The sequence below is a fragment of the Leptosomus discolor genome, chromosome 3 (genome assembly GCF_034619465.1).
Source record: "Leptosomus discolor isolate bLepDis1 chromosome 3, bLepDis1.hap2, whole genome shotgun sequence".
Classification (NCBI taxonomy): domain Eukaryota; kingdom Metazoa; phylum Chordata; class Aves; order Leptosomiformes; family Leptosomidae; genus Leptosomus; species Leptosomus discolor.
This window is the reverse complement of record NC_141393.1, coordinates 14,438,303-14,463,820: the sequence shown is the minus strand read 5'-3', so window position 1 is coordinate 14,463,820 and position 25,518 is coordinate 14,438,303. Positions and strand designations below refer to the sequence as shown.

The 25,518-nt window shown below is 41.1% G+C and overlaps 1 protein-coding gene across 1 annotated transcript in view; it reads left to right on the top strand.

Moving 5' to 3' along the window:
* EVL (Enah/Vasp-like) overlaps window positions 1-25,518 on the top strand; it is a 92,903-nt gene that overhangs the window by 1,791 nt on the left and 65,594 nt on the right. Inside the window, exons 2-3 of the mRNA XM_086462903.1 lie at window positions 7,118-7,286; window positions 14,719-14,896. Coding sequence (XP_086319029.1) covers window positions 7,118-7,286; window positions 14,719-14,896 — 347 coding nt within the window. The remainder of the gene's footprint in view (window positions 1-7,117; window positions 7,287-14,718; window positions 14,897-25,518) is intronic.

Genomic DNA, 25,518 nt, shown 5'->3' with positions numbered 1-25,518 from the left:
TCCTGCTCTGTAAAATATGTATTTGTCTTGCAGGTGTGTCATGACTTGATTTAACAGTGTCAGTCTTTTTGAGAGCTGCTTATGAAGCAGGCTTTGTATTTGTACTATTTTCCTGTAATTATTTAATATTAAACTGTTTAGATGCTGGAGTTTAACAATGGAAAAAGGTGATGGCCAGACACCTGCAGCAGATGCTCAGTGCAAAGGGCTCATCTCCTGCTGGCAATGCAGCCAAAGCCCAGCACCGGAGGCAGGTCTTCAATTTGTACATCTAAGCTGAGCAGGGGACCAAAAAATAGCAGCTCCCCTGGGAACTAGGTTTCACTTCAGGCTGACTGGGACAAGGGCAGCACTGTTGTGGAGGTCTCTCTGCACAGGCAAGCAACCAAGAGTAAGCGCAAACAGGACTTCTGACCACTGGGTCCGTGGGCTGTTTTTTTCAAGAGGTCCCAGGAAATGGGACTCAGAAAAGCAAATAGAGACATTGGTTGTGGCACCTCCATATTATATGTGAAACTGTGACTGCTATTTTTCTAAATGTCTCCTAGAAAATATTCAGGCATCTGCATGTCACTGAGGATTGAGAGCACCTATCTGGATGTAAAGTCCCTATGGGTTTCCACTGTCCTGTAGTTCAATCAGTGGCTAAATGCTATTGTTTCAGTATAAGGTTTTGCTCTGTTGCTGAGGAAATAAGTTTCTTCAGTGCACTGGTGCAGAGGTAGAGGTGAATGTCACAGATGGTGACACTGACTGTCCTGTGGTTTTGGTTGCAGAGGGAAGTAGACTTTGAAAAAGGAGGTCCCAGAAGGAGTCCTAAGCATGACTGATGTTGTAGTGGAGAAATGAGGCTCCCAACAAGAAATAGGGTTATGAGCAAAGCTGGTGGTGAATCTCTGCTGGGAAGGCTGGAGAGCCACTGCACTGCAACGAGTTTTATCTCTGATGAGTGTAGATGTCAGATATGGTCTATATGAGCCCAGATGATCAGACTGACTTGTGTTCAGAGGGTCTCCCAGTTTTTTTTTCTGTAAATCCAGTTGTCAGGCAGAAATATCCACCTCTTTCTATAAAGATAGCTATTGAAACACTTCCCTGCATCCTAGTCATTATTATATTTATTGTAGTGAAACCAATTAAAATGTTTAGCAAATTAGTCCATTAGAGTTTGCAGTACACTTTAAATGCTGCAGGAACATGACTTGAAGCTTACTAGTTTTGAGGTTAACACAGATATGTACCACAGAGACCACATGTCTCCATATACAGGATTTTGTATTTACGTTAGCTGTTTAAGCTGACATTGAGAGAATTCTGTCAGCTTCTTAAATCAGAATCAGCATCTATTTCTTGCATGTCAGGTTTAACCACACAGCTGTGACTTTCTCTAGGCAGACTCAGTGGACAAGTAAAGTGAGTTATGTTAAATGGCTTGTGAGTCCTCTCACATGTTTTGTGTGCTGAGGGTTTGTTCCCAGGCAGGATGAGCCTTGGGCAAAGTGGTATTAATGATTTGTGACACCAATTAGGATGGGTAGGTCAGTCCAAAATAGTTTTAAATTATTAATAATTTGTAGTGTGTGTGTGGGAAATGGATGGGAAATAGAAATTTAAAATAAGGTAAATGTTTGTGAAAATAGCTGTTTGCATTTCCTAAGAATACCAGAAGACAGCTTGTTTGAAGGTGAGAGAATCATGAGCAGCTTGAAACAGGGTAGATCTGTAATAGGTTCAAAGCATGATAGCGTGATTTCTGTCAGGGGAGTTTCACAGTTTATGTTAAGTGAATTTCTGCCCCAAGGAAACAGTTGTGTCTGTAAATATAAAGGATAGTGGAAATCTTCTGGTCCAGCTGGCTTTCTGGAGTAGAGCCCACAGAATTACGTGTTTAACCCTGAAGTTGGTTAGTTGCGGTCATTTGTTACGCTTCTGTGAGCATGATTTGGTGACCTTCCAAAAGCTGTATTACATTGTCGTGGCTCTAGGAGAAAGTATTTTAATCTTTCCCATTGCCCCTGGAGAGGTGACCTCTGGGTGGGCTGGTGCTGGTCGGGGAGTCAGGGGTAGGGCTGGAATTACCCTGCACCACAGCAGGCTCTGCACAGGGCCGCTGTTCAGAGCTGGGCTCAGTGACTCAGTACCATGCTCTGTGAAAGTTTTATTCATAAGAAAATACTTTTAAGTAGAGAAAACAGGTCGATGAAGGAGCAGTGCGGCTTGGCATGTCATCTTTTTCTCAATCTGGGACAGGAGAGAAAAGCCTTGAAGACCCTCCAGAGCCTCTCTACCAAAGACTTGCCTCCAACCATTATGGTTTACTCCTTTTTCCCCTCTTTATTGTCTGTGCGAGGTCCCTTGTGATTCAGTTTTTGAGCTTTTTGCTCAAATGCGTATGGATAACCCACTGGGCTAGTCAGAGTGAAGCAGGAGGAATTTTCCCCAATCTGTGGCTCCCCCACTCCCAACCTCCACGGTAATTTCTGTCATTTCATTCTCCCCTAAGTTTCCTCTTCCTGTTTAATTACTTGCAGTCAGCCATGTAATGTCAAGGAGCCCCATTAAGTCTCACGTGATAATTCACAAAAAATACGGGTATTTTCCCTAAGATTCCCTGTGTTATCTTTTCTACACTCCTTTATGGCTCTTTTTTAGCTGTGAGTCCTTGGTAATCATAAATTTACTAAAAGCCACAAAGAAAGGACTGCATTTTTCAAGTTCTGCATAAATGGAAGAGGAAAGACATTTCTAGATGAAGCTGCCTTCATTGCAGCACTGTCTCGAGGTGCAGCCTTATTGCTACCCCCAACTGCTTTCCCCAAATTCAGTAGTCTCTGTACCTTAACTGGTACCTTTTAAGCTTGACATGACTCATTTGAGGCTGGAAGTGCTGCTGACACTGTACCTAGCAAAGCAGGGAGGACACAGTAAACCTGTGTGGCCAGCCTAAGCATGCCATACAGCCCAGGTGCCGTGCTTGGCTGCCCACTCTCACTGGGGCTGGGCAAGAAAGGTCAAATTTGACCCTTTCAAGAAGGGTTAACTCCAAATTTGCTAATCTGCTAATTTGTGAAGATGAATCCTAAACAGAAGAGCTGGAAGACAGTGGTTCAAAATGGGCTATACAAAATGAAGCAAACATTATCATCTGCAAACATTTTTTTTAATTTATAATTTTGTAATGTTGAAACAATATTCTATAAATCTCAATGATGAATGCTGGATTTTAGGTACGTGCTGTGAATGAAGGATTTTTCCAGTGCAGTCTACTTCTATCAGATATGAAGTTAAGCAGATTTGCTTTAACTTCAGGCAAACAAGTTGTCCTGGTGCAGAGGTTTGCCATCCCACAGATGTAAATCACTGAGGAAGTGCTTTCAGAATAGATAGGAGTGGATGTTAGGATTTGGATGTAAAAGGGTCCCTAGGAAGAGCCCCTTCCCCTCCACATATAAATAAAGTGTCTTAAATCTGCCCTAGAGCAAGGTGTAGTGCATGGGAGTAAACATTATGCACAACCCTGAACAATGTTGTAATTAAGACCCCTCCATGATGCTGGTTTTGTCTTTTTTACACATAATTGCCTATGATGGAAACCCAGGTGGATGAGTCTGACTGCTTGCATGTTAATGTAACATAAAAAAATCAATAGGGCAATTAGTAATATTTGGAAAGGTATGTGAAACTTGCTGGATATTCTCCAGCACGTATCCATTTTTCGGTGACTTTTGTGTGTTCTTAGGAAAATAAGGCAAGTTCTAAAAATTCATGACTTGTGACTTTGTGTATAAATACTGATATCTGCCAGACTCTTCTCATGGAGAAGGAATGTAACTATGCACAATAGTGTGACTAAAGCCCATATTTATTGCCTGTTATGCAAGTTGACATAAGTATCAATGGTCTATGGTCTCAAAAATAACAGAAAATTTTGCTGGACCTTCATGAAACCAATGTTGCTTGACTTACATTTAAAATAATGGACTCCACAGAGGGTAATAGAGAGGTTCTCTTTGACCTTTATAAGAGGAACACTTTCTAGACTGTTTCAGAGAAGCCCTGTAAAGTAGTGGTGGGAGAGTGCTTTTTGTGGGTAGGATGAGTAGAGAGTCTTCAGGCATAAAGAGTTACACCTCCATTTAGGGTGAGACGACAAGGTAGCAATGGGTCCCTGGGGGCATTTTAGGTTTTGAAAGATTGATGAAGTGCTTTGCAGGAAAGGATTCCCCTCGTGCTGTGCTTGTTTTATGTTCCTTTCTGTTATTTCACTGGAGGCCAGATAACAGGCTTAATCCTGTTTCCACTTAAATGAATGAAAAACTTCCATTGACTGCAGGGAGAGGAGGGATTGAGCTTGATGTGTAGCTTTATGTTATAGTAACAATTGGTTGCTATGCATTAAATATTGCTCATGGGTTCTACATCCATATTTCAGTCATGGGGTTGTAGAGGGGTTCTTTGCTGCAGTTTTTATTGGCAGGAAAGACTGAAGGCAAAGTTGCTCTATGTATGGGAATCTGCATACGGCATTAAGAATAGCACCATGGTAAGGCCATCATGTCTGTATGGTTAAATGTGTTCTCTTAGTTTTAAGTAAGGATAATTTAATTAATTTTGACTAATTAAGGAGCCCATGGCAATTTTGGGTGCCAAAATTCAACTGAAATGGGGACAACATTGGGTCCCAGACTTGCTCTGATGAAACCAGTGGTATGCTCTTCCTTACCTTAGTACAGCAAGGCTTGCAGCAACTGGCAAGGCCTGAGGAGAAAGACCCGGTGTCATGCTGGCTGAGTGTGACTCTCCTGGGAACCATGTTTTCTGGGAGCCTGCAGGCTCGCTGGGTAGGGGATTGCTGTGGCCCCATGCAGCGGATGCTCCTCCCAGCTCTGGAGCAGCAAGTGGCATGAGACACGTGGTAGCACAGGCAGGTGAGCACTGTCCAGCCACAGGACCACACTGGAGATTATTTTTAGCCATTCTGCTTCCACATGGCAAAGCTAATCCAGGGTACTTGCCTTTTTGCTGGTGCATTTCTCTCCCATTCTTCCCATCTGTGAATCAGAGGCAGAGTGAGCTTCCCCAGGCAGGTCTGGAGGATGCAGGCAATGCCGGTTTTGCTGCCAGTCTGTGGCTCTTGCACCAGTTGGAGGATTAGACAGGCTGGAGCAAGCTCAAATCCCTCAGCTGCTAGTGTCAGATATGGAGAAGCTGCCATGAGACATTAGCTTACCTTAAAAAAAAAAGGATGGAGAGGTATTTGCTGGATAAGTCCATCAGCAAAGGCACAGCTGTTCTCCAGGTATCTCGCATAACAAAGCAACAGCAACTAGTGAATGAGCTTGGTTTTATAAATTCTGAAGAATATAAATAAAACAATGTTTAGTCTTTCTAATCTGAATGTATTGCTCCGGTATCAGAATCTAGCTTTCTGTGCTACGTAATAAAAATAAACTTTACTCTGGATTTTCTTACCTTGTTCTTTATGAAGATGTCTGCCAGCACCATTGCTCTGACTGTAAATGCTGTGAAGAGTTTTCATGTTCTTACCCACAGCCTGGAGGAGGTCTGTGGGCTGCCTAGAGGCTATGCAAGGTGGCTGATAAAACAGGCCAGCATCAGTAGGCTTTAGTGTACAATGGGGGATGCATCTGCCTTGGAAATCTTTTTGAGACCCACAAATCAGAAAAGATTGAAAATTGCTGCTGTAATCTACCCAGATCCTCTTAATACTTACAGTAACATGCTCCCTTTCATTAAAATGATGACAGTGATGGCGCTGGGTGGGTTTGGGTTTGTAACTGTTGGTATAATTTACAAGTGGCGTAATTTGGTGGCATGGCAGTGCAGGGATATGGTTTAACACCACCCAGGAGCTCCTTGTGTGTTTGTGGGCAAGTGAGACATTACTGAGGCAATGTGTATGCAAAAGAGGGAAAAAAGGATTTGTGTGCAAAGTGGATTACCCGTTGATACTTGATTGCCAAAAATTATTTAATATGGCTTGGGCTAAGCAAGGGAGGTATATATAAATATATATAGGTGTAAAGTTAATAGGACAGTCATGAACTTAAGATCTTTGCAGGACATAAATCCTAACAGTTTTATGTAGGCCTAACGTGCAGTATTTGCCTGTTGGATATCCGTGACACATTTGAAGATCTCACATCTCTGAAGTTTGGAGGATTCTTTTTTTTCGTTTGTACAAGGAACTTCTATTTCCTCTGGTATAAGAAAAGTAGCTGGGAAGTCAGGAGAGTGGGAATTGAAATCCTGATCCGTATTGACATGTCAGCTCAACAGTATTTGCCAGCAGCATTTCTTGCACATGAAAGGTGTGTTTTAGCATTAATCTAGTATATGTATATTAGTCATGAATATGCAAGCAAGAGGTAAAGAACCGATGAATTTCTGTGAATCTACAGAACAAAAATAGTTCTATATTAATGCTATGCAAAATAATGGCTATTTAACACTGAAATCCAGACATTCATGGATTCCCCTTTCCCGCTTTCTTTGCCACTAGGATGAAGGAAAAAAGAGTTCCTGTGCGTTTTGCACTGTGTATTCTGGGACTTCTAAGTGCGTCAGTGGGTCTGGGTATTAGGCGTCAGTTGGATTAACGTAATTGATTTCTTCAGTTTACCTAACGTGGCTTTTGGTTCAAGGTCTGCTTGCTTCTAGTTTTAAATGTGTAACTCAGCCATGGATGTCACGTTTATTTTGTCAGTAAGCTGTAAAATATTGGTAAGTTTTCATGCAAATGTGAAAGGCTTCACTTGCCAATAGGTACATAAACTAAATGGAGCATTCATACTGTTGGACAGTTTTCGTAATGTTTGTGAGATATAAGTTATTCCTTGGGGCCCAATATTGTTATATAAAATAGACTATCAGTTCCAAACAGCAGCATATTGGAGGTTTTCGTGTCTATGAACACATACATGCCAGCTTTAATTTCACAGGCAGATTGCATTCAAAGGATTAGCAGATCTCTTATAAAACGTATGTTGTAAGTAGTTCTGATAATTTCTGTTCGTTTCTTTTCCTTTTGATGTTTCTTGTAGTATGCAGAAAATTCACTGGTTTTATTCCTGATTTTGTTGGTTTTGCTCTCCAGTGAACAGAGTATTTGCCAAGCCCGGGCTTCAGTTATGATCTATGACGATACCAGTAAGAAATGGGTGCCAATCAAACCTGGACAGCAGGGATTCAGCAGAATCAACATCTACCACAACACGGCCACTAACACCTTCAGAGTAGTTGGAGTTAAACTGCAAGATCAACAAGTGAGTAACTGTATCAAGTTTCCTGTAAATTAACCTTTGATCTCGTTTGATACCGTCAGTTCTGTTCTTAATGCAGTCAGCAACATTTTCTACTCCCTGCAAGGTGCCTACAAGTCTGTTACTCAGATTTTGTATAATTTTTCGCACACAGAATGTATCATAATTTATTACTGTTGATTTGCAGACAGAACTTTTGGTAGATGCCAGGGAGATTTTAGTGTTACTTTTTCCCCTGTCCATTTTTGCTTGTGAAATGAGTCTTACTTCATTCTGCAGATTTTGCCCTCAGCTCCTCCTAACTTACTTTTTGCTCAGTTTTAGTACTGCCATCACACAAGGTGTGATTGTTACATTGCTGTGGTAAGTAGTTAGTTCCTCATGATGCATTTTAAAGTCCCAGGTGCACACTGTGATCTGAGCCTAAGTCTGCAGGACCTCCTTGGGTATTAAAGGAGCTGTATGAGATTTAGATAATCAGAACTGGGATCAGACCCCCCTCGGCCACCAAAGCACAGTGCTCAGCCCAGGGCTGCCACGGCATGGCTCTGTGCAGCCTGGCTCACGGGTGTGCTGGGCAGTGCATACCATCAGAAGCTCTGTAATTGAATGTCATATGTAGACCCTAAATTACAAAAATTTACTTGGGTGGAGTAGCAGTGCTGTACGGTAGTGCCATTTGCATTTTAGAGCAGAAAATTCAGTCAAGGACTCCATGTGTTGGCATGAGGCAGGTGTGGCAGCAGCAGCCCAGCCTGCCTGGGCTGCCTGCCTCTCGTGCTCACCTCGAGCCCTCAACCTGGCAGAAGACTCAGAAAAAAGTGGGCAATTCAGAGAGCAGCGTTGTGTCCTGGGAAGGTGTGATGAGCATCGCCACCAGTGGGAGAGGGGCAAGGGCAGGGCAAGGCAAGCTGAACCAAGCCCAGGCAAGCCCAGGCAAGCAGGACAACAGGAGCCAGGGCACCACCACCTCCAAGCTGTTGAATTGACCCATCTGCTCATGGAAATGCAGATGATGTCCCCCAGCTGTCAGCTGTAGTGATGCTTGGGCCAGCTGGAAAAGTTGGTCAGGTTGCTCACTGGAAGTGTTACTGACTTTGCTACGCTGTCCATGTACACAGCCATCGTTTTGAGAAAGGAAAATCAGATTAGAAATAGTGGGGGTTTTGAGCACAGTGGTTTTCAGCTCCGTTCAGCAGAGCACTTCTGAAACATCTGCCATACTTTTTGCCACTGCTTTTAGACTTTTCAGTAGAGCAAAGGCAATATATTAATGTTCCATTTCAAAAATGGAAAATATTTTCAAAAATAAATGAAATACAGTGGCTTCTTAGTCAGTTGTGAAAGCCAGTACTGCTTTGTGACAGGCCATGCTAGCTGTTTATTTTACATAGCCAGCAGATGAATGTAAATGATTTTCATGTGACTGCAGTCTACAATGGGTCTGAATAGCTGGTGTAAAAAAAGCAAAAGTAATAAAGTCTTCACATATATGTAAGGGAGACTGTGTACCAGAGGTCTGTCTTAACCAGAGTGTGCAATTTAGAGTAGGATATATTAAAGAATCAAATCTTGATCTGTACTTTAAACATGTTTTGCATTAACTGTAACATTCTGTTTGCTTGCAAATGTTCCTACTTATGAAGAGGCTGTACGCCATCTAAAAATCATCTCAATGCAGAAGGAAACAGATAGAAGAATATATTTTTCTAGAGTTTAAAGACTAAAAATCCTCCCTCAAACAAACAAAAGAGTACAGGTTGCCTTCATCACTTAAAGCTGTCTAAAAGAAAGTGTTCACTTTAAATATAATTGCAAAAATCCAGTATTATGAATAAAGTAAATTCAAGACAGCGTAGCATAATGTTAAAAGGAGCATTCTGAAAGTCTCAAGTTTCAGAATTTAATATATTTTATATGAGTCTCACATGGAATCATAAGCTTGCTAGGCTTGCTAAGTGTTCCCATTTAACAAGAACAAAAATTAATTTCAGTTAATTCTCTGTACAAGCAATTTCATGCTTGCTCTCAGGTTGTTCTAAATCACACTGAAAGTGAGGTTTTAGTAACAGCTATTGCTTTGCCATATTTTTCTGAAACGAACAAATCTTCAGCTAATATGTGATTTGGCATATAATGAAGCTAATGAAGCTACACAGATTTCCAAGAGTTGAGAAGCTAGTGTAAAATATGTTACACAACAATACCACAGAGGAACGATTTAAAGTTTTATTACATACTGTTTGGCAAGGCATGGACTAGAGTAATCATGACTTCCCCCCGCCTGTCTTTAATGTTTCCCTTTTAATTTTTGTTGTTTTATATTACACCTCTAATAATCTATCTCTTTAGTTTTCATCCTTTTTTTCACATACCTTTTTCTGTAGACTCCTTTTGTTGGTTTTGTCTAGCTGCTTTTCTGTTTCTAGCCCTTTTTTGGTGCGTGTGTTAGAGTTTATGATACCATCATCTCATTCTGCTTACCCTGTCTGGGTTTATCTTCTTCTCTAGCTGTGTGTATAAAAAGTTCACCACAAAGAAATAAGGGTTTTGGAGTGACAGAACTTGAGCATCATTCCCACCCCTGGGAAATGGTCACCCGACCTCTTGTTCTCCTTATGTGTCTGGGTGACATGCTGATCGTATGCTTGTGTGCAGCAGCAGCACTAAGTTACAGACCAGTGGTACATGAACTCCTCTTTCTGCTCTGCACAGACATGCACGTTTCATAGACTCACACTGGCATGAGCGGTAATCTTCAGAAAACCAAAAGTAGACTTACGAAGCTTTGAAGTAGCCACAGGGGCCAGAAGTGGTTTGAAGCTAAGGCCAGATCAGTATTGCAATCACTTGATGTCATGAGCTTTCATGTTTCCTTGCAGCATTCATTTTCTCAAAGCCCAACAGTCGCAAATCAAAGGTTTACCCCTGCGTTGCGACTTGCCAGCTATCGTCATAACCTTGCCTGTTGTAAAGGTGTTAGCTTTAGTCACCATGTAAGAAGTTCACAAAGCTAAAAACATACAAGTAGTCCATCTTTATGGCTTAGCTGACAAGCAGTAGCTCCCCAGTTCGGAGTCCTGCTCAACTGAGGATTTAAAATTATGATTTTACATCTAGTGGTTTGAGCTCAGCATGAGTTCATCACCGAAAGGCATGCGCTGAACAAATAGGCGGGGAGGAGGGTGCAAGTCAAAAGTGAATCATATCTCCTGAGGGTTTGGTGTATTGATGTGGTACGAAGTGAATGTAAAAACAGGGCCTTGGGGAAGGTGGGACTTTTTACATTTGAGCCTAAGCCAAAACTGAAACGGGGACAGCATTCTTGGGGTATAAACTAAACCACATTTTTGGAAAAATAAAGAACCGATTAATCACTGCTGTAACTTATTAGAAGTTGGTCAGGTTTGGGCCTGCTTACAGAAATAAGGAAGCTGGCCTCAACTGTAGCAGCTTCTAGCTGCTACGCCATATCCTCCCTGTTTTAGCAATCGTACGACTGCTCCCCATGAGAGGACTCTGAGTGCTGGCAGTGTGGCAGACCTCAAGCTGGTAACAAACTTCTGAACCATTTCATACTCTGGAGAAACAAGCAAATGTCATGTTATGACTCGACAAGCAAGAGTATAGTATAAGACTTGTGTGGGAGGTCTTCCCATGACCTTGGTTGTGGTTATACCTTAGACGTGGTCCTGAGGCCCACTCAATCCCTTCTAGCCCCGTTCCTGTGAGTCCTGTCAAACACCACCGTCATTGGTGCTGACAATGTATAGCTCAGCAGCCTACACACTGCAGTCGAAGGGAAGGGCTTCTGGTTTTCAAGCTTTTTTCATAGATCCCAAAATTCCCTGCCTGCCCCAGAGAGCCTACAGTTGAAACTGGGATGAAGGGATGAGAAGAGTACCAGGTAGAAGTGAAGGAAAACGTTTTCTAACATTATAGTGATGAGAACATTGAAAGGCATCAACATATTAACACTATGCACAACTGGTCTGTGAAACTCCTTACCATAGGAGAGCATTGAAATCCAGAATTTAAGAGGGAACAAAACAACACAGACATTTACATCAGTAACAAGACTACTTTATTTCAGGATAGAAAATACTAAAAGGGTTAGAAAAGAAAAAAATAAGCTCATGAAATGTCATGTTTTTAGCTTTTAAGACAAACTCTGGATGAAGAGTTCTAGTAAGAACTGTTTGTTATGGACATATCAATTACTTATTTCTGCAAGATTTCCAGTAAGTTTCGCCAATTCACCTATTCTAGACTACATTTGAAGATTAAAAGGTGAACTGTTGGTGTGCTCAGCATGGCAGATGCTCTCCTATTGAGATACAAAGCTTTAGAGTAAAGAACCCTTAGAAACACCTGTAAAAACCCCCTATGCTCCAAACAGGGAGACCTTCTTTATTTTAATTACTGTTCTGAAGCACTTAGTTGTCACCATGTGCCTTGCAGAGTCTTCATACCATCTGTACAAAATACCTTTGTGTACTCATTCTTAACAACAGCAGGAGAATCCTCCTCTTTTTTTTTCTGTTGTCTGGAAACATTAGCCAAAGGAGATAAAATGAAAATCTGCCTATTTTATGTTTCATTTCCCAGTTTTAAACTCTCTTTTTTGTGTTTGAAGACAAGGCATTACAGGTGCAGGCATCTTGATGATTACTGAAGGTCAACATTCAAATTCTATCTTTATTTGGCTGAAGGGATCAAGCCCTCAAAACACAGCAGATTCTCTGAGTTCCTTGGGTCAGTATTCTGGGAAAGCAAGTTTGGAACAGTTTACCTGACTTCTATTAAACGATTTTTGACATGGGATTTTACAAATTCTGTCATTATACAACTGCACTGCACCCTCTGATGCTCTTCGGACTTCAGTAGTGCTGTCCTTTGAAACAGAAGATTCTTTTAGTAGGTGAGAAATACCCACTTTGCAAAGCCTGGTAGAAGCTCACAGTCTTTCTAAACATTTCCGCGAAGATACTGGCTGTGCCATCCCATGATTAAGCTACTCAGAAGTGGTTGGAAGACTTAAAAATTGGTACACATTAAAACTGTTGGGTTAATAATCCAGACATGAGTCTACTTGATGCTCCAGAGACTCCTTGAGTGTGAACAGTATCAGTACAGGCTCTCCCAGTGCTCAGTGGTAGAATGGCATGGTGTCACCATTTTTCAAGAGAAAAGGGCTATCTAAGCTGTCAGCTATAAGAGTGAGTTCATGGCTTTGCTGTGACTGGAGTGACATGGTTTCCACATAATTCTGGTTGGTGTGGGTGGCTTCGTGTGCAGCATGCTGCTGATGCAGTTCCCATTTTCAGGGGACCAGTCCTTGGGAGTTTATGTACCCAATGTAGGCTGCCCTGCATCTCCCTTTGGATTACAGGTCAGAAATCTCGCTATGAAATCTGGCAAAAAAAAGCAGTGTTGGCCTGATTGCTCCCCAGTGCATTTACATGGAAGCTTAATAAAGATACTGATTTGAGAGCAACAGTTGGACCAGATACCTAATGTTCAATAACCATCACAATAATTTATGCCTAAAGCTAGACCAAGTATTCAAAGACTATCTGCTATGTCACTGTTTAATGCTGTCTCAGGTAAGTAAATGCATTATAGAAATACAGTATATCTGTAATTATCTACTGGTGTAGTGGCTTCTTTGCTGGTTTCCATCATTTTTTATATATTAATATAGTGTAGTTATCAGACATCTGTTAGCTATCTATATCAATGAGATGATGTCATCCTTCAAAAATAAGAATGTGTGAAAACCAATTTGCTTCTCATGTATTAGGTGCTCATCTAATGTTTTTCTGCCAATTTAAATTAGCAATCCACTGAAAAATAAAAACTCAGAGCTAGGAATCATTCATCTTTTAAGTTAATTTTAAAACTGTGCTTTTGTAATTGAGAAGAATTGTTAGTCATCTAGCAAAAATATTGTTAATCTCATTAAATATGTTGGAGGTTTTTAGATCAAATAATAGTACTAACAGAAAACTTCCCAAAGTACTGCTCACTCAGACTGCAAAAAAGATGTATTGGTAGGGTTTCTGTTGTGTGGGATCCACCTGTAACAGTAAATACTATATACAGCATTTATTCATTACTGGCTCTCTGTTCCCTTGTCTTCAGTTGTTGCTCCCTTCTTACCATGTCCAGGATGGTAAGACTTGTGCTAAGAGTGAGCTCCTGGACAGCGTGCACCAAGGTCCCACTTTCTACTCCTGTATACCAGTTTGGCCCACATAATTTACAGATGAGCCATACAAACTACTTTGAAGGAGGATTTCCATTGATTGGCTTTCAACGAGGACCGTAAATTGTGGGATTGTTCTGGCTCTTGATAAAACTCCAGCCAAAATAACTATTTTTGAGACAATCTCGAATATTCAAACCCAGATTTGCTATATTTGAATAATGAACTTCAGACTTTCCCTGCTTATAATTTTAAGTTTCTCTGTCCCTGGTTCCCTTCTGACCCCAGCCTGTGTAGGCTGATGAAGAGGGAGCCTACTCCATTTCCTACTCCTGCTCTGTTTTCAACTGCATCGTGCCTGTTTATGAGAATAATTATGATCCCTTCTGTTGGCATTTTGTTTCTTAAATTTGCATCACAACAGAGTGCCATTGTCAGTCCACAGATGGGTGTCTGCCAAGGGTCCTCCTGGCTTATTAGTGGTGCAGTGGACACTCCTGCCTCTCCACCTTCAGCTAGAGCAGCTTACGCTTCTAGCATTGGAGGTTTCTGGTTGGATCCCAGCTGTGCTGTGTGGCTGGGTGTCTCACGTGCCCTGCCCAAGAATAAAGAGGGCATTGTATTTAGCAGATTAAATCAAAACATACAGAAACACCCTTCTGCTGCAGTCACACCTTACCTGGAAATTACAGCACGTATAGCAAGGGAGGAGGTGAGTGAGGAAGTATTTGATTGTCTGGTTTTGTCATTGCCTATCTGATTCTAGAGAAAAAACTCTCTCAACATAAGAAGCTGGTGGTGATCAGGGGCATGGGAGAAGAAAAGCAGAGCCAGTACAACGAGTCCAACATGTGTCTGCTATAGGGCACGGTTACTGCCAAGAGCTCTGTCTGGCTCTTTTTCTGACAATTGATCATCCTCCAAAAGATGGCAACAGCTGCTGGCCCTGGCTCCTGACAGCTGTCTGCAGTATCTGCACAGCTGTATCCTACAGAGGTGCTGTAGAAAACACCAGCAGGTAATAGATTTTGCAAAACTAGCTTGCAAGTCCCTGAGGCTGAATTAAACTGTTGTAAGTCTCACCCCTAGATGTGGATCTTCTGTCATTGAAACACACACTGCCTTACCATACAGCCATGTAGAAGCTACCTTTACCAAAGGGTTGGGGTTTTTTCCCACTGAAAACAGAACTATTTTTAATCTTCACCCCTCTCTTTCAAATCACAGGTAGTGATTAATTACTCAATTGTGAAAGGACTGAAATACAATCAAGCAACACCTACCTTTCATCAATGGCGCGATGCACGGCAGGTCTATGGCTTGAATTTTGCAAGCAAAGAAGAGGCCACCACATTCTCCAATGCAATGCTGTTTGCTCTGAATATCATGAATTCACAAGATGGAGGTAAATAGCAGCTACTACGCTCTTTATCAATCTGGACATTTTACAATGCATGTTATCAATCATTAGTGCAGTTATATTGGATATTATGCCATTATAAAACATGTTACAATAGAAAAAGTTGGTATCTACTAGGCAGCCTTTAGATCAGCATTTGCTGTGGTATGAATTGTACATGTTTTCAGATTTTATTCTCCTTCCTTCTAATTTTTCATGGTGCCTTAACTCACAATATGAAATCAGTGGTTATTTGGGAATGCCTCAGCAGGCAGGTAACCCCGCTGATTTGTATGGGTCTGTGTATGCGTTTTGTTACATACGAGATGGCAGAATATAACTTTAAATAAACAGAAGCCGGAGTAAAATTATCAACATTTGGTAAGGTAGAACTCAGAGCTGGTATTTCCAGTGTGTTGGGTGTCAGCTACAGCCATTGACTTTTTTGAGCCAGCTTTCAAAAAGAGGAGTGTGTGCATCTCGGTTATTTCATAAGATAAAATGCAAAGGCTTGTACTATGGATGTTGACTGATGTTGTTCTTGAGTACTATATTAACTGCAGCTGAAGTTTGTGCTGATGTTTACTGTTCTGTGAAATTGTCATTGCACTAGCTTGACAAGGGCCCAAAATAAAGTCCTGGTTTCTTAGTGGAAACCGGTTTCTGGTCTGCAGTGTCTAGGTGAAGTACTGCCCTAAGTTACACGCCTATGACCTCTTTGCAGCTCCTGGGCTGGGAACAGAAAGTAATCCTTGTGTCATGTCTTTTTTCCTGCAAAATACACAGCCCTATTTTCCTTTTGAAAACACAGTGAGTCAAGGTTTACGTCACTTGCTGCCATCCAGGTTTCACTGCAGTGTTCACTGGTGATGGACAACAGCTCTCTAGAGGGACGTTGTCTCCTGATAACCTTCAATACACAAATAAGTCTTACTAAAAGGTGTATTTGTAATATAAAAGTTAATATTTTTTTCTTTCGCTATTTCCATTCATCCTATTAAGCTGACAAATGCCAAAGTCATCAAAAATCAAGAAATGTCTTAAATTCTGGGCTATATTCGGAAGTACTGAGGACTAAATTCTGCCTTCTTCAGCTTGAACTATTTCAGCTGTAGTTGTGCCACACCAGGAGACTTCAGGAAGAAATCTGGCTAACACTCACCAGCCCTAAACTCATGCAAGTCTGAAGAGTGCAGAGCTCTTTGGCTGCTCATATGTGCTCAACCTGTTTAGACCATCAGATGAGACTCCAAAATTTGGATACTTTGACTATGGTCTTGATGTAGGGGTTGGTTTAATTTCTATGATCAGTCCACCTTTATTCCGAAAGCCCTTAAGTTTGGGGTTTTTTTCCATCTGTTTGTTTCCATCAAAGGGAGTGGGGTTTTTGTAGGATTTTGAGGTTGTTCCACAGAGGTGCCTTCTGGAAACACAAGTCTCAAGATGAAAATCTATTGCTCTTTAGGCTAAAATGAAAGAAACTTAATTGTTAGCTACTCCTAGCAAAGGACAACAGGTATTTTTAAGAAAGTATGTTTGAGTACTTGAAAAGCCTGTTAGATTTCCAAGAAGTTTATGAATATACAGCAAATAATAATTTGCATTTTTGGGGGTATTCTTTTATTCATTTACTTAGCATACTAAATGCTAAGAGCGGGCATTTAAAGTTTGTTGTTGTCATGAATTGAGACATTAATTGGAAGAGGAAAATTCCATGAAGAGGAAAAAATTTCCTACTTTCTTTTCTAGAAGAAAAAATGGTCTAGTAAACATTCAGTCTTCAACAACCCCTTTTCTTTCATACATAAAGTGTTAAAAGTTTCAAAGATTGCCAGTTGTCCCATTCTTTACAGCTGAGCTTGTCAAAAAGTGAAATCTGGTTTAAACTGGAATTTCAGTATTTGTGTTTTTTTAAAAAAATGTGGTTCTATGAAATAAATTCCCAAAATATTCATTTTAATCAAAATTCATTTATAATTATGAAATTTATTTCTATAAATATTTTTCTTTAATATTATATTAGCTACAAATTCATAATAGATTATATTGAGGAATTTTATATTGTCATAATTTCCCCAGTTATTGCAATGAACTCAGCATGTGAGCATGCAAAAGTACATAATGGATATGAGGTATAAAATGTTTTTTCAGATCTGCTCTTCTAGGCACATATAGCACATAAGCTTTTGTGGGCATGAATTAATGCAAATAGGAATTCACGTGAACACACATATCCATATATCTTTTCAGGCCTGCATACTCCATCCATTCTGCTGCCTGTGTGCTGCGTTAGGGTTTGCTTTTTCATATGGAAAAATCATTAGGAAAAAAATGTATTTATTATATCTACATATCCATGTATTAAAGTTGCTCATGTGCTTATGCAGATGGACGACAGCTTTAAAGAGTGCATTTGAATGCACAGAACTACTCACACACTAATAAATCCTCAACAAAAACCAGAGAGTTAAACAGAGGTTCCCTCTGGCACATTCATAGTACAGAATACCCAATCTATCTGCTAGCTCTACAGTTTGGGATAATCTACGCGCACTACTTGGAATGTGCTATTTCTAATGTTTACTTGTTTCGTATATTCCCTGCTGAGCCATTATTGTGTTTAAGTACTGCTGATCTTCCCATAGTTGGATACAGATTCTGGCTTCCATGACTGCTTCTCCCTTCGTTCTACCGCCCACTCGCATAGACTAAAATTAATCATGGTAGACTACAGCAGAAAATCTGAGACTGCATCATGTATCTTCAGCAGACATGGAGTCAGCGTACTGTAACGTTTAGGGAAATAACTAGTCTTAGTTGCAAAGCAATGGTGTGGGGTTTTGAATGGCACATTAAGCTGAATTAGTTTTAAAAAATGATAGCAGTCTGTTTTGGGAAGTTGGAAATAATTTTTAGGCAGTGCTGACTTTCAGATGAATGAATCATTTCAAATGAATATAGTTATGAACTAGCATTGAGAATTACTGTGCTGTCCCACTTCTTCATGAGAGAGACTATAATACCCGAGATCATTCATCTCAGGCACTGATGTCTCTGTACTGATTACATGGGGCACTAGTGAAAACTAAACCAAGTGCTTCGTTAAATGCGTAAGGTTAAATGAGCTGAATCAAATCCTACATCCAGCCTGTGTTAACGTGGGTTACATGTCAAGATCATCCCTGGGAAGGGATTCTTCCCAGGAGAATGATGTCCCAAAGTTTGGGAAAGTTGGGAGAAAAGCCATGGTCTAAACTTGCTTTCTAGTTGTATTTCTGCAGTGGATGAACTCAAACTCTTACCCACAGGGAGGGCTGGCCCTCTTATGTGTGGCCAAATTCTCAGTACTGTGATGGGAGCCTCTCCCAGTGTGCGTCCTCAGGGTGGGGTACAGCAAGCGTTGCAGTGCAGGAGCTGAACACATACTCAGCTCAGTCTTGTACTTTGCAAGGACGCTAATAATCATGTTAGGAGTAATCTCAAATGAGATAAAATAAGACTAAGAAGAAAATAGTAATACAAATGTGTACCATCCTTCTTTAGGCCTTGACAGTTGCCTCACTGAATCACAGTTGTTTACCTGCCAGCTTGTTTATATGCCTAATAGCTTTGATTTCCTTATATGTCTCTTTAATCTGTTCTTTACAATAAAAAATGAAGAGAGCAAATTATGATACTGACTTGCTCATTACCAGTCTCTTGCTTATGGTTCTTTAATGGTGTCATTTAGTAAGACCATTAGTATGATAAATGACTTCCCATTAAGTTGTTTTTCTTTCATGGGTGTCCACTTTGTGAAGCCAGACCTTTCACTGGCATAAGCTACCTGATGCAAGGCTTGTCACCGGCTTACCTTGTCACCTGTGTCCAGGTTTCACTGGGGAAAGGACATCACCCCTTCTTGCCCAGGGCTGCTCTGGGAAAAACACTTTGCACGGATCCTGCCCCCAGGCTGTTTGCGGTTTGGTAAGGTTCATGTTCTTCTGGGCTTACATCCTCTTAGATTTAACAAATGCAATGACTGGTGGCAGCACGGTATGGTTATTGGAGCAGGACATAAGGTGAGGGTATCAGTAAGCTAAAATGGGCAGGTTCTTCCCTGGCATAATTTTGTAGGAAAGCCAGTGGTGTCCATGATGAAGGTAACTCTTTCTACAGGACTTAACGGAGCCTGTAAGCTCAGCCCTTCTCCCAGTGAGTGGTTACACTTCCATGAGAGAGGGAATCAGGCTATTTTATCTCCTTTCCTGCTCCCCAAATCGCTAGGGACAGGCAAAGGAATGGCTTCATTTCTTTCCTTCCTTATTTGCTCACTTCAGACGCTGTTCTTGCTTTCCTGCTGCTCCCTGACAGCACCTACATATTTCCATGCTGCAGAAGGAGGCAGTGGCTTAGCTTTGTGGCTTGGCGTGACCAGCTCTGAGGGCATCTTGGGGTCCCATGGCTTAAAGACTTGGTACCTCTTGGAGAACAATCGGGAGTCTGATCTATGAAGCCTAATGTAAATGCTGCCTGTGACATAGTGAATATAACATGTTATGGTCTTTTGCTTTTCTTTTGATGCCTTTGCCCTGGGGACTTAGATAGCTATTGTTGACTTACAAGGCAAGAAAGTTGTATTTCTAAACGTAAACACCACGTGCTGGAAAGCATTATGCAGAGGGCTATGTTGCAGAGTTAGTCATAGTTGAAGAGGTCAGCTGCCTTGTCTGACTAAGAAGAGAGAAGTTAGAGGAAAGCATGAAATAGTAGGGGAGAGGTTTGAAGAGAATGAATAGTGATTTATTTATTTATTTATTGCTTGTAAGAAAGGCATTTTCTTGTTCTGAGTATAAGTGGCTTACAGACCACACGATACAGACGTGTGGGTCACAGAGGGTGCAGAGTTCAGGCCCATGCCTTCTGACACAGAGCTTCACAGACTCAGCTTTAACTTGGCAGGGAGGACGTTATGGCAGTCGGAAGAATTGCCCCTCACTCCTCTTATTATTATTACCAGATCTGCTGGCTTTTGTTTTCCGCCATTTTGGATTACTTGACATGTATTTCTCCAGCCCCCTTTCCCATAAGTTGAATTTGATGAAGTTCTTTGGAGTTTGACATCTTTTTTCACTCCTTCATTCATTCTGCTCTTATCCTCATCCAGAAGTGACTGCATTTCCATATTGCTGGGAGGAAGTTCCTTGGAAAGCACTTTAAGCCCTCCAAAATAAGGAGAGAAATAAAAGAATGAAGCATTGATTGATCAAACAGCAGATAAACTGGCAGCACATAGCATACGCGCTCTCTCCTAGTTAGATGCCCTAACTATTTGCAAGTTTTCTGTCAGTGCAGGATGTGTGTGGTGATTGTGATGCACTGGATTTCAGATGAAAGTCTACACTTTTTTTTTTATATATAGAATTTTGTAATGTTATATTCAGTTCATTTTTTCATTAGAATTTTTCCAACTAGTCCCATGTCTCAGTCTTTCAGTGGCACCAAAGTGTAACTGCTGGGAAAGTCAGTCAGCTGCATTCATCTTCTACAATGCAGTGACTGTTTTATTTGATAACATTGCCCCAAGACTTCCCAGTACCACAGAGGACACAGTGTGGGAAGACAAAAGACTGCATCTTCATTACAGTACTGCATAATACATAAAATAACTCATCAATAATGGAGGGGACCCACCACAGAACACAATGCCTGCCCACTTGTGGCCAGCTGGTTCCAAAACCATGCTGGTGTAAAGAGATACATGCCCCATGCTAGGCGCTTTGCATACTGAACTGCGAACTCATTTCCCACGCTATCAGGTGTTTTGGTGCAGATTATAAACCACTAAGAGGTATATTCTGTGCATGTTGTACTTTTAAGTGTGCTAATAACATTTAAAGACTCGTGGAACCTCATATTGTGTAGGCATAGCACGACTATAAGCATGCCATTCTGATGCAGGTCTTTTAACCAAATCAACCCAGAAGTTGTTCCTATTTATAACATAGGCGTAGAGAACTTGTAAATAGTAAACTTTTAAACTTATTAGTGTAAATATGATCCATGTGGTTAGCCACTTAGTACTAACCAAAATAGCAACCCACAGGCAATGGTTAATTGGGTGCATGTTAAAAATACAAAATGCTTTTGCTTCTTTTCAAAATAAAGCTTTCCCAGAAGAGTAAATCTTTCCTGAGTGACATCTTCCAAAAGCATCAGATAAAGGTTTAGAGAAACAAATTTCACAGTTTTTCCAGCCTCATGCCTATTCCAGTTTCAATATAAACTTTAGTTGCTCAGAAATGCTCTGCAGATACGGCAGTTTCTAATCTAACTTGCTGTGCTTTGTAAGTCAATGAAGAGGGAGGGAAAATTCAAGTAAGATGATGAGCTTTTTGCTTTCGTGTGCTGCATTGCTTTATCACTGGAACTGTTCCAGAAAAATCTAACAGACTTATAAATAATCTTTTAGTATATTGCTTACTATAGAAATAAATTCCTTCCTTTGAGAACTGGACAGAGATGAGCTGTAACCCAGCAAACTAGGTGTGAATTTATTTTCTTGAGCAACCACTGAAGGGTTCTGCCCAGTGCCCCACCGCATGTTCGGCAGGTCCCATCTCTGCCCGACCCTCTGAGGGCAGGAGGCCCTTGCGACTCCAGCTGAAAAACATCTCAGGCCATAGTAGCGCTCATTGTGTCTTGCTCCCAAGGCTCTTTCGTACCGTGCTGATGGGGATGACTGCCCTCATACAAGCCCACTGCCCATGTTTCCAAAGCAACCAACACTTCTCCACCTGGAATTATGGGCACTTCCCTTGCGAGCTCCGCTTCCCTGCAAAATGGCTCAAGTGCCCTCTTCTCAGGTTAACCTGGATTTCTTGAGATGGATATATGACATTTCTAGGAACCTGGGTACACTTAATAAGTTGAGTGTACATTAAGGAAAACATATTTAAAACCAGAACTGGAAGTAGTTGGCCCAGCCAGAAACAGTGAGTAAAACTGGTTAATCTTCCTTATGAGCTTGGCTGTGGCTGACTGGAGCACAGGAGGTGAATTGCTTCACTTACGAATAGATAAACTGGGATTACAGACTCCTTTCAGTGTTAGAACTGTAAATATCATTGCTATTATTCATCTGTCAGGAAGTATCAGGCGGTTATTTAATTATTCTGCTCTGTAGAAGTAGGCATCATTTTTTTCGATTCAGTTTTTCAATCCCCTAAATGATAGAGATCCATGGCAGAAAGTTTTCCAGGGCAGTTTTCCAGGGCAGTGAAGTGCTTTCCCAGTGCTATGCTAATAATAACCCATGGCATGTTGCTTGTACACGTCTTAGCCACTTTTCTGCAGGACTCTATTATATCCCTGCTTAGAGCAGCAGCAGCGCCAGAGCCGCTGTCGCACGTCTAAAACAACAAAAGGTGCCTCTGTTCTTTGAAGAGCATAACAAATCTAACGGCTCTTGAGCCGCTCGCTGATGTTTTTGCTGTGCTGAATTCTTCAGCGCTACATGAAAACCACTTCAGGAAGGAAACTGTGGGGAGAAAATTGTTGAGAGATTTAAGAGAGACTCATGCATGTTGAGAGCAAAGAGTTCTGCTAGTGAGATTCCCTAGCACCATTGCCTTCAAACCCTTGTTTTTCTGAAACTGGTGAAAACTGGCAAAGTTCCTGAAGCTGAGTGGTAAGAGGTGCAATGTGGCTTTTCCACTAGATCACAATAAGTGACAGAAGAATATATTGGCTTAGAAAAAAAAGTAATCATCAAAATTTAAGAAGTCCGGGAATTTATGTGCAAGCAGTGTGGGCCAGATTTTGGCTTATATTCATTTGGAGACATTTCATAGGATGTTTGATTGCTGAATATACCTCTTCATCTGGCAAGGGCTCCTTTTTAGGGGTTAGTCTAGACTATATATACATCATGTCCTGTGTCAAGCCACAGCTGTGAGTGGAGCTCAGCCTCAAGCACAGAAGTGCGAAAGCTGCCTTGCCCCAGGAGATGCCGTGACTCAGAAGCAGCTCCGTGTCACTCTCTCTCCTCTGCTTTGTCTCCTCTCCCCTGGGATGTGGCAGGAGAAGGAATGTCTGCCACCAGCCTATGCCAGCAGTGTGCTGCCAGCACCCTCTGGGTGCAGCTCCTCAGGTGGGCAGTGGTGGGCTCTGCCCTGACTCTGCCCCTCTGCTCTGCGCAGGCGATGAGCAAAGGGGTGGGTTTACACCCCAGTCTGCCTTCTTACCTCCTGCATAAGCCTGTAGTTTGTGCTTGGAGCCCACAGCTCTTCAAAAATCTGAAGCATATGAAGAGCAAATAGCTTTTTGTGATGAGAACAGTATTTTTCTCTTTACCCTTCCCAGTGCTGTACTTTGGCATGTTGAGTCTCAGTGCATTTTATTTTGCTCAATAGTAATAGGTCATGGGACATTTATTTATTGATTGGGCACCTGATTTCTTTCAGTTGAAGAGAAATTGCTCCTTGGAAGAGATCTGATTTTTTAACAAACTTTTCAGTTTTGTGTTCATTTTCTGTCATTCTTAGTGCTTTGATATTTTGTGTCCTGTGGTAGTCTCTAAAATAACGTGACTTCATTTGTGTTGGAACAAGAAATGCTTTTTTAAGGCAGTTTGTCTTCTTTTTCAGACTCTGCATGAGTTAGAGGTGCTTTTATTCCACACAGAACAGTGCTCTGTTTACCTCTGACATCTCACCCCAGTCTTTGGATTATTCACAGTATTTTTAAAGCCAAATATTGATATGGTTCATAATATATAATGTCATAGAATAAGTTGAAAAGAACATTCTGTGAAATTTTTCTCACTAGAAGAAGAGAGAGAATATTGAAAATAAATAAACTGTTTTAAATACTGTAAGGGATGCCCTCATTCTTAAAAGAAAAAAATGACCAGTCTGTGTGCTGTCATGGTAGTTACACAGATCCAGATTTGGAAAGAGTGGCAACAACTGGTAGAATCTTCTAACGTGAATCAGCCAAACTAGACTGATTTTTATGATGGTTCTGTGCTCCTCCAAATGCTATTTATTTTGGAAAAGTAAACTATAGAAATTTCCAAGAGATTGTATGGAAAGTGACATCTCCAACTTTCTACAGCATTAGTAAATATTCAAATATACATAACACAGGGATATGTGTTGTATTCATTTTGAATCATCTTGCAGAAATGGTGCCTTCTGATAATGATGTCTAATTCTAGTGTTAGCCCTGCCCACCCCCAGTTACTTACTTTGTACTATTCATGGGTACCCTATGCTAATTGTTGGGTTCTAGCTAATTTATATCAGTGATTAACTTGAGATGAGATACACAAATGTGTAAGGATTAAGATAGGTTTGGATTATTAGTTGCTGAGCTGGCAAGAAACTTGTTTCTTTTATTTTTTATTTACTAGACTCTCTAGATTTCCACCTAAGAGCCAGACCTTATAATAGCTGGTCACTATACAATAATTCATACACTCCCCTAGCTGGCATCTCACTCCAAACAAGTAATAATTGTGTGACTATGATCCTTCTGTTAACGGGAGTAGAAATGTAGGCATTTGTAGTACAGGGTTTTGTATCTGGGCTGAGCTGTCTGTGTGGTCAAGGAACAGTAACAGATGCTCCTGGGGCAGCCAGTTGCATATTTTAGGTGTCTTTACCAGGCAACTCTAGGCAAAATTCAGTCTATTTTTCCTCTTGTTTTCTTCACTGACTGTGAAGGATTGCTGCTAGGAACCCTTCTCTGGTTCATGGCAATTTTGCTATGATCCTCTCCCAAACTTTCTAATTAATAGATTCATTATTTCTAATTATGCTATAATTAATTAGTAACTACAATAATAATTAAACCTCTAGTTTAATAGTAATGATAAATTAGGGACCTGGAAACTAATGCGCATAAGCTGTATTTTTAGTGATGCTCCACGGATTTCCCTGGGACAGTTAGTGAGAACTCACAGGAATACATGTGTGTGTTGTGCATCCATATGTGTGTGTTCACGTGAGCAATGCACATCAGATTATCACTTCTCCAACTGCCTGAGCTCTGCAAACAGATGGCATTTATACATGCAAATTTTTTTATTTTGTTCTAGAAGTGAACTCAGGAAGAAATTCACATGTATATAGATAGAAGTTAGGAATAAATTGCTGGACTGAGAGGATTTTTCATATGTAATGAAAATAAAATTGATAGGGTTTTGAATTTTTTTTTTACGCTCTGCTTTCATTATGTGCCATAGTTCACTGCATGAACACCATTCACTAAGGACGTGTTCCTGGTCAAAACACAGAGTATTTAGGTCCAGAAAACTGAGAGGAGACAGTCAATGGTGCAGCTGAGGAGGTGGGCACAGCTCTGCAGCCCTCTCCGGTGACAGGCTCGGCTGCGGGGAAAGTCTGCTGCTTAATTCCAACCACCGAGTGAATCGCCATATGCTGCCGCCAGCAAAGCATGTAGAGCAGCTTCTGCTGCTGGCTGGTAATCCCCAGGGAGCTCACACAAAGTCTATTGATTGCCTTCTTAGATGACTCCGTGCGGTCATCCAGCATCTTATTTTTCACCAAGTTGGGGACCAAAAGCTCTAGGTTATGTGGCATTCTGGAAGCAGAATCTCAGACCCTTATGGCAACGTCTGTTGT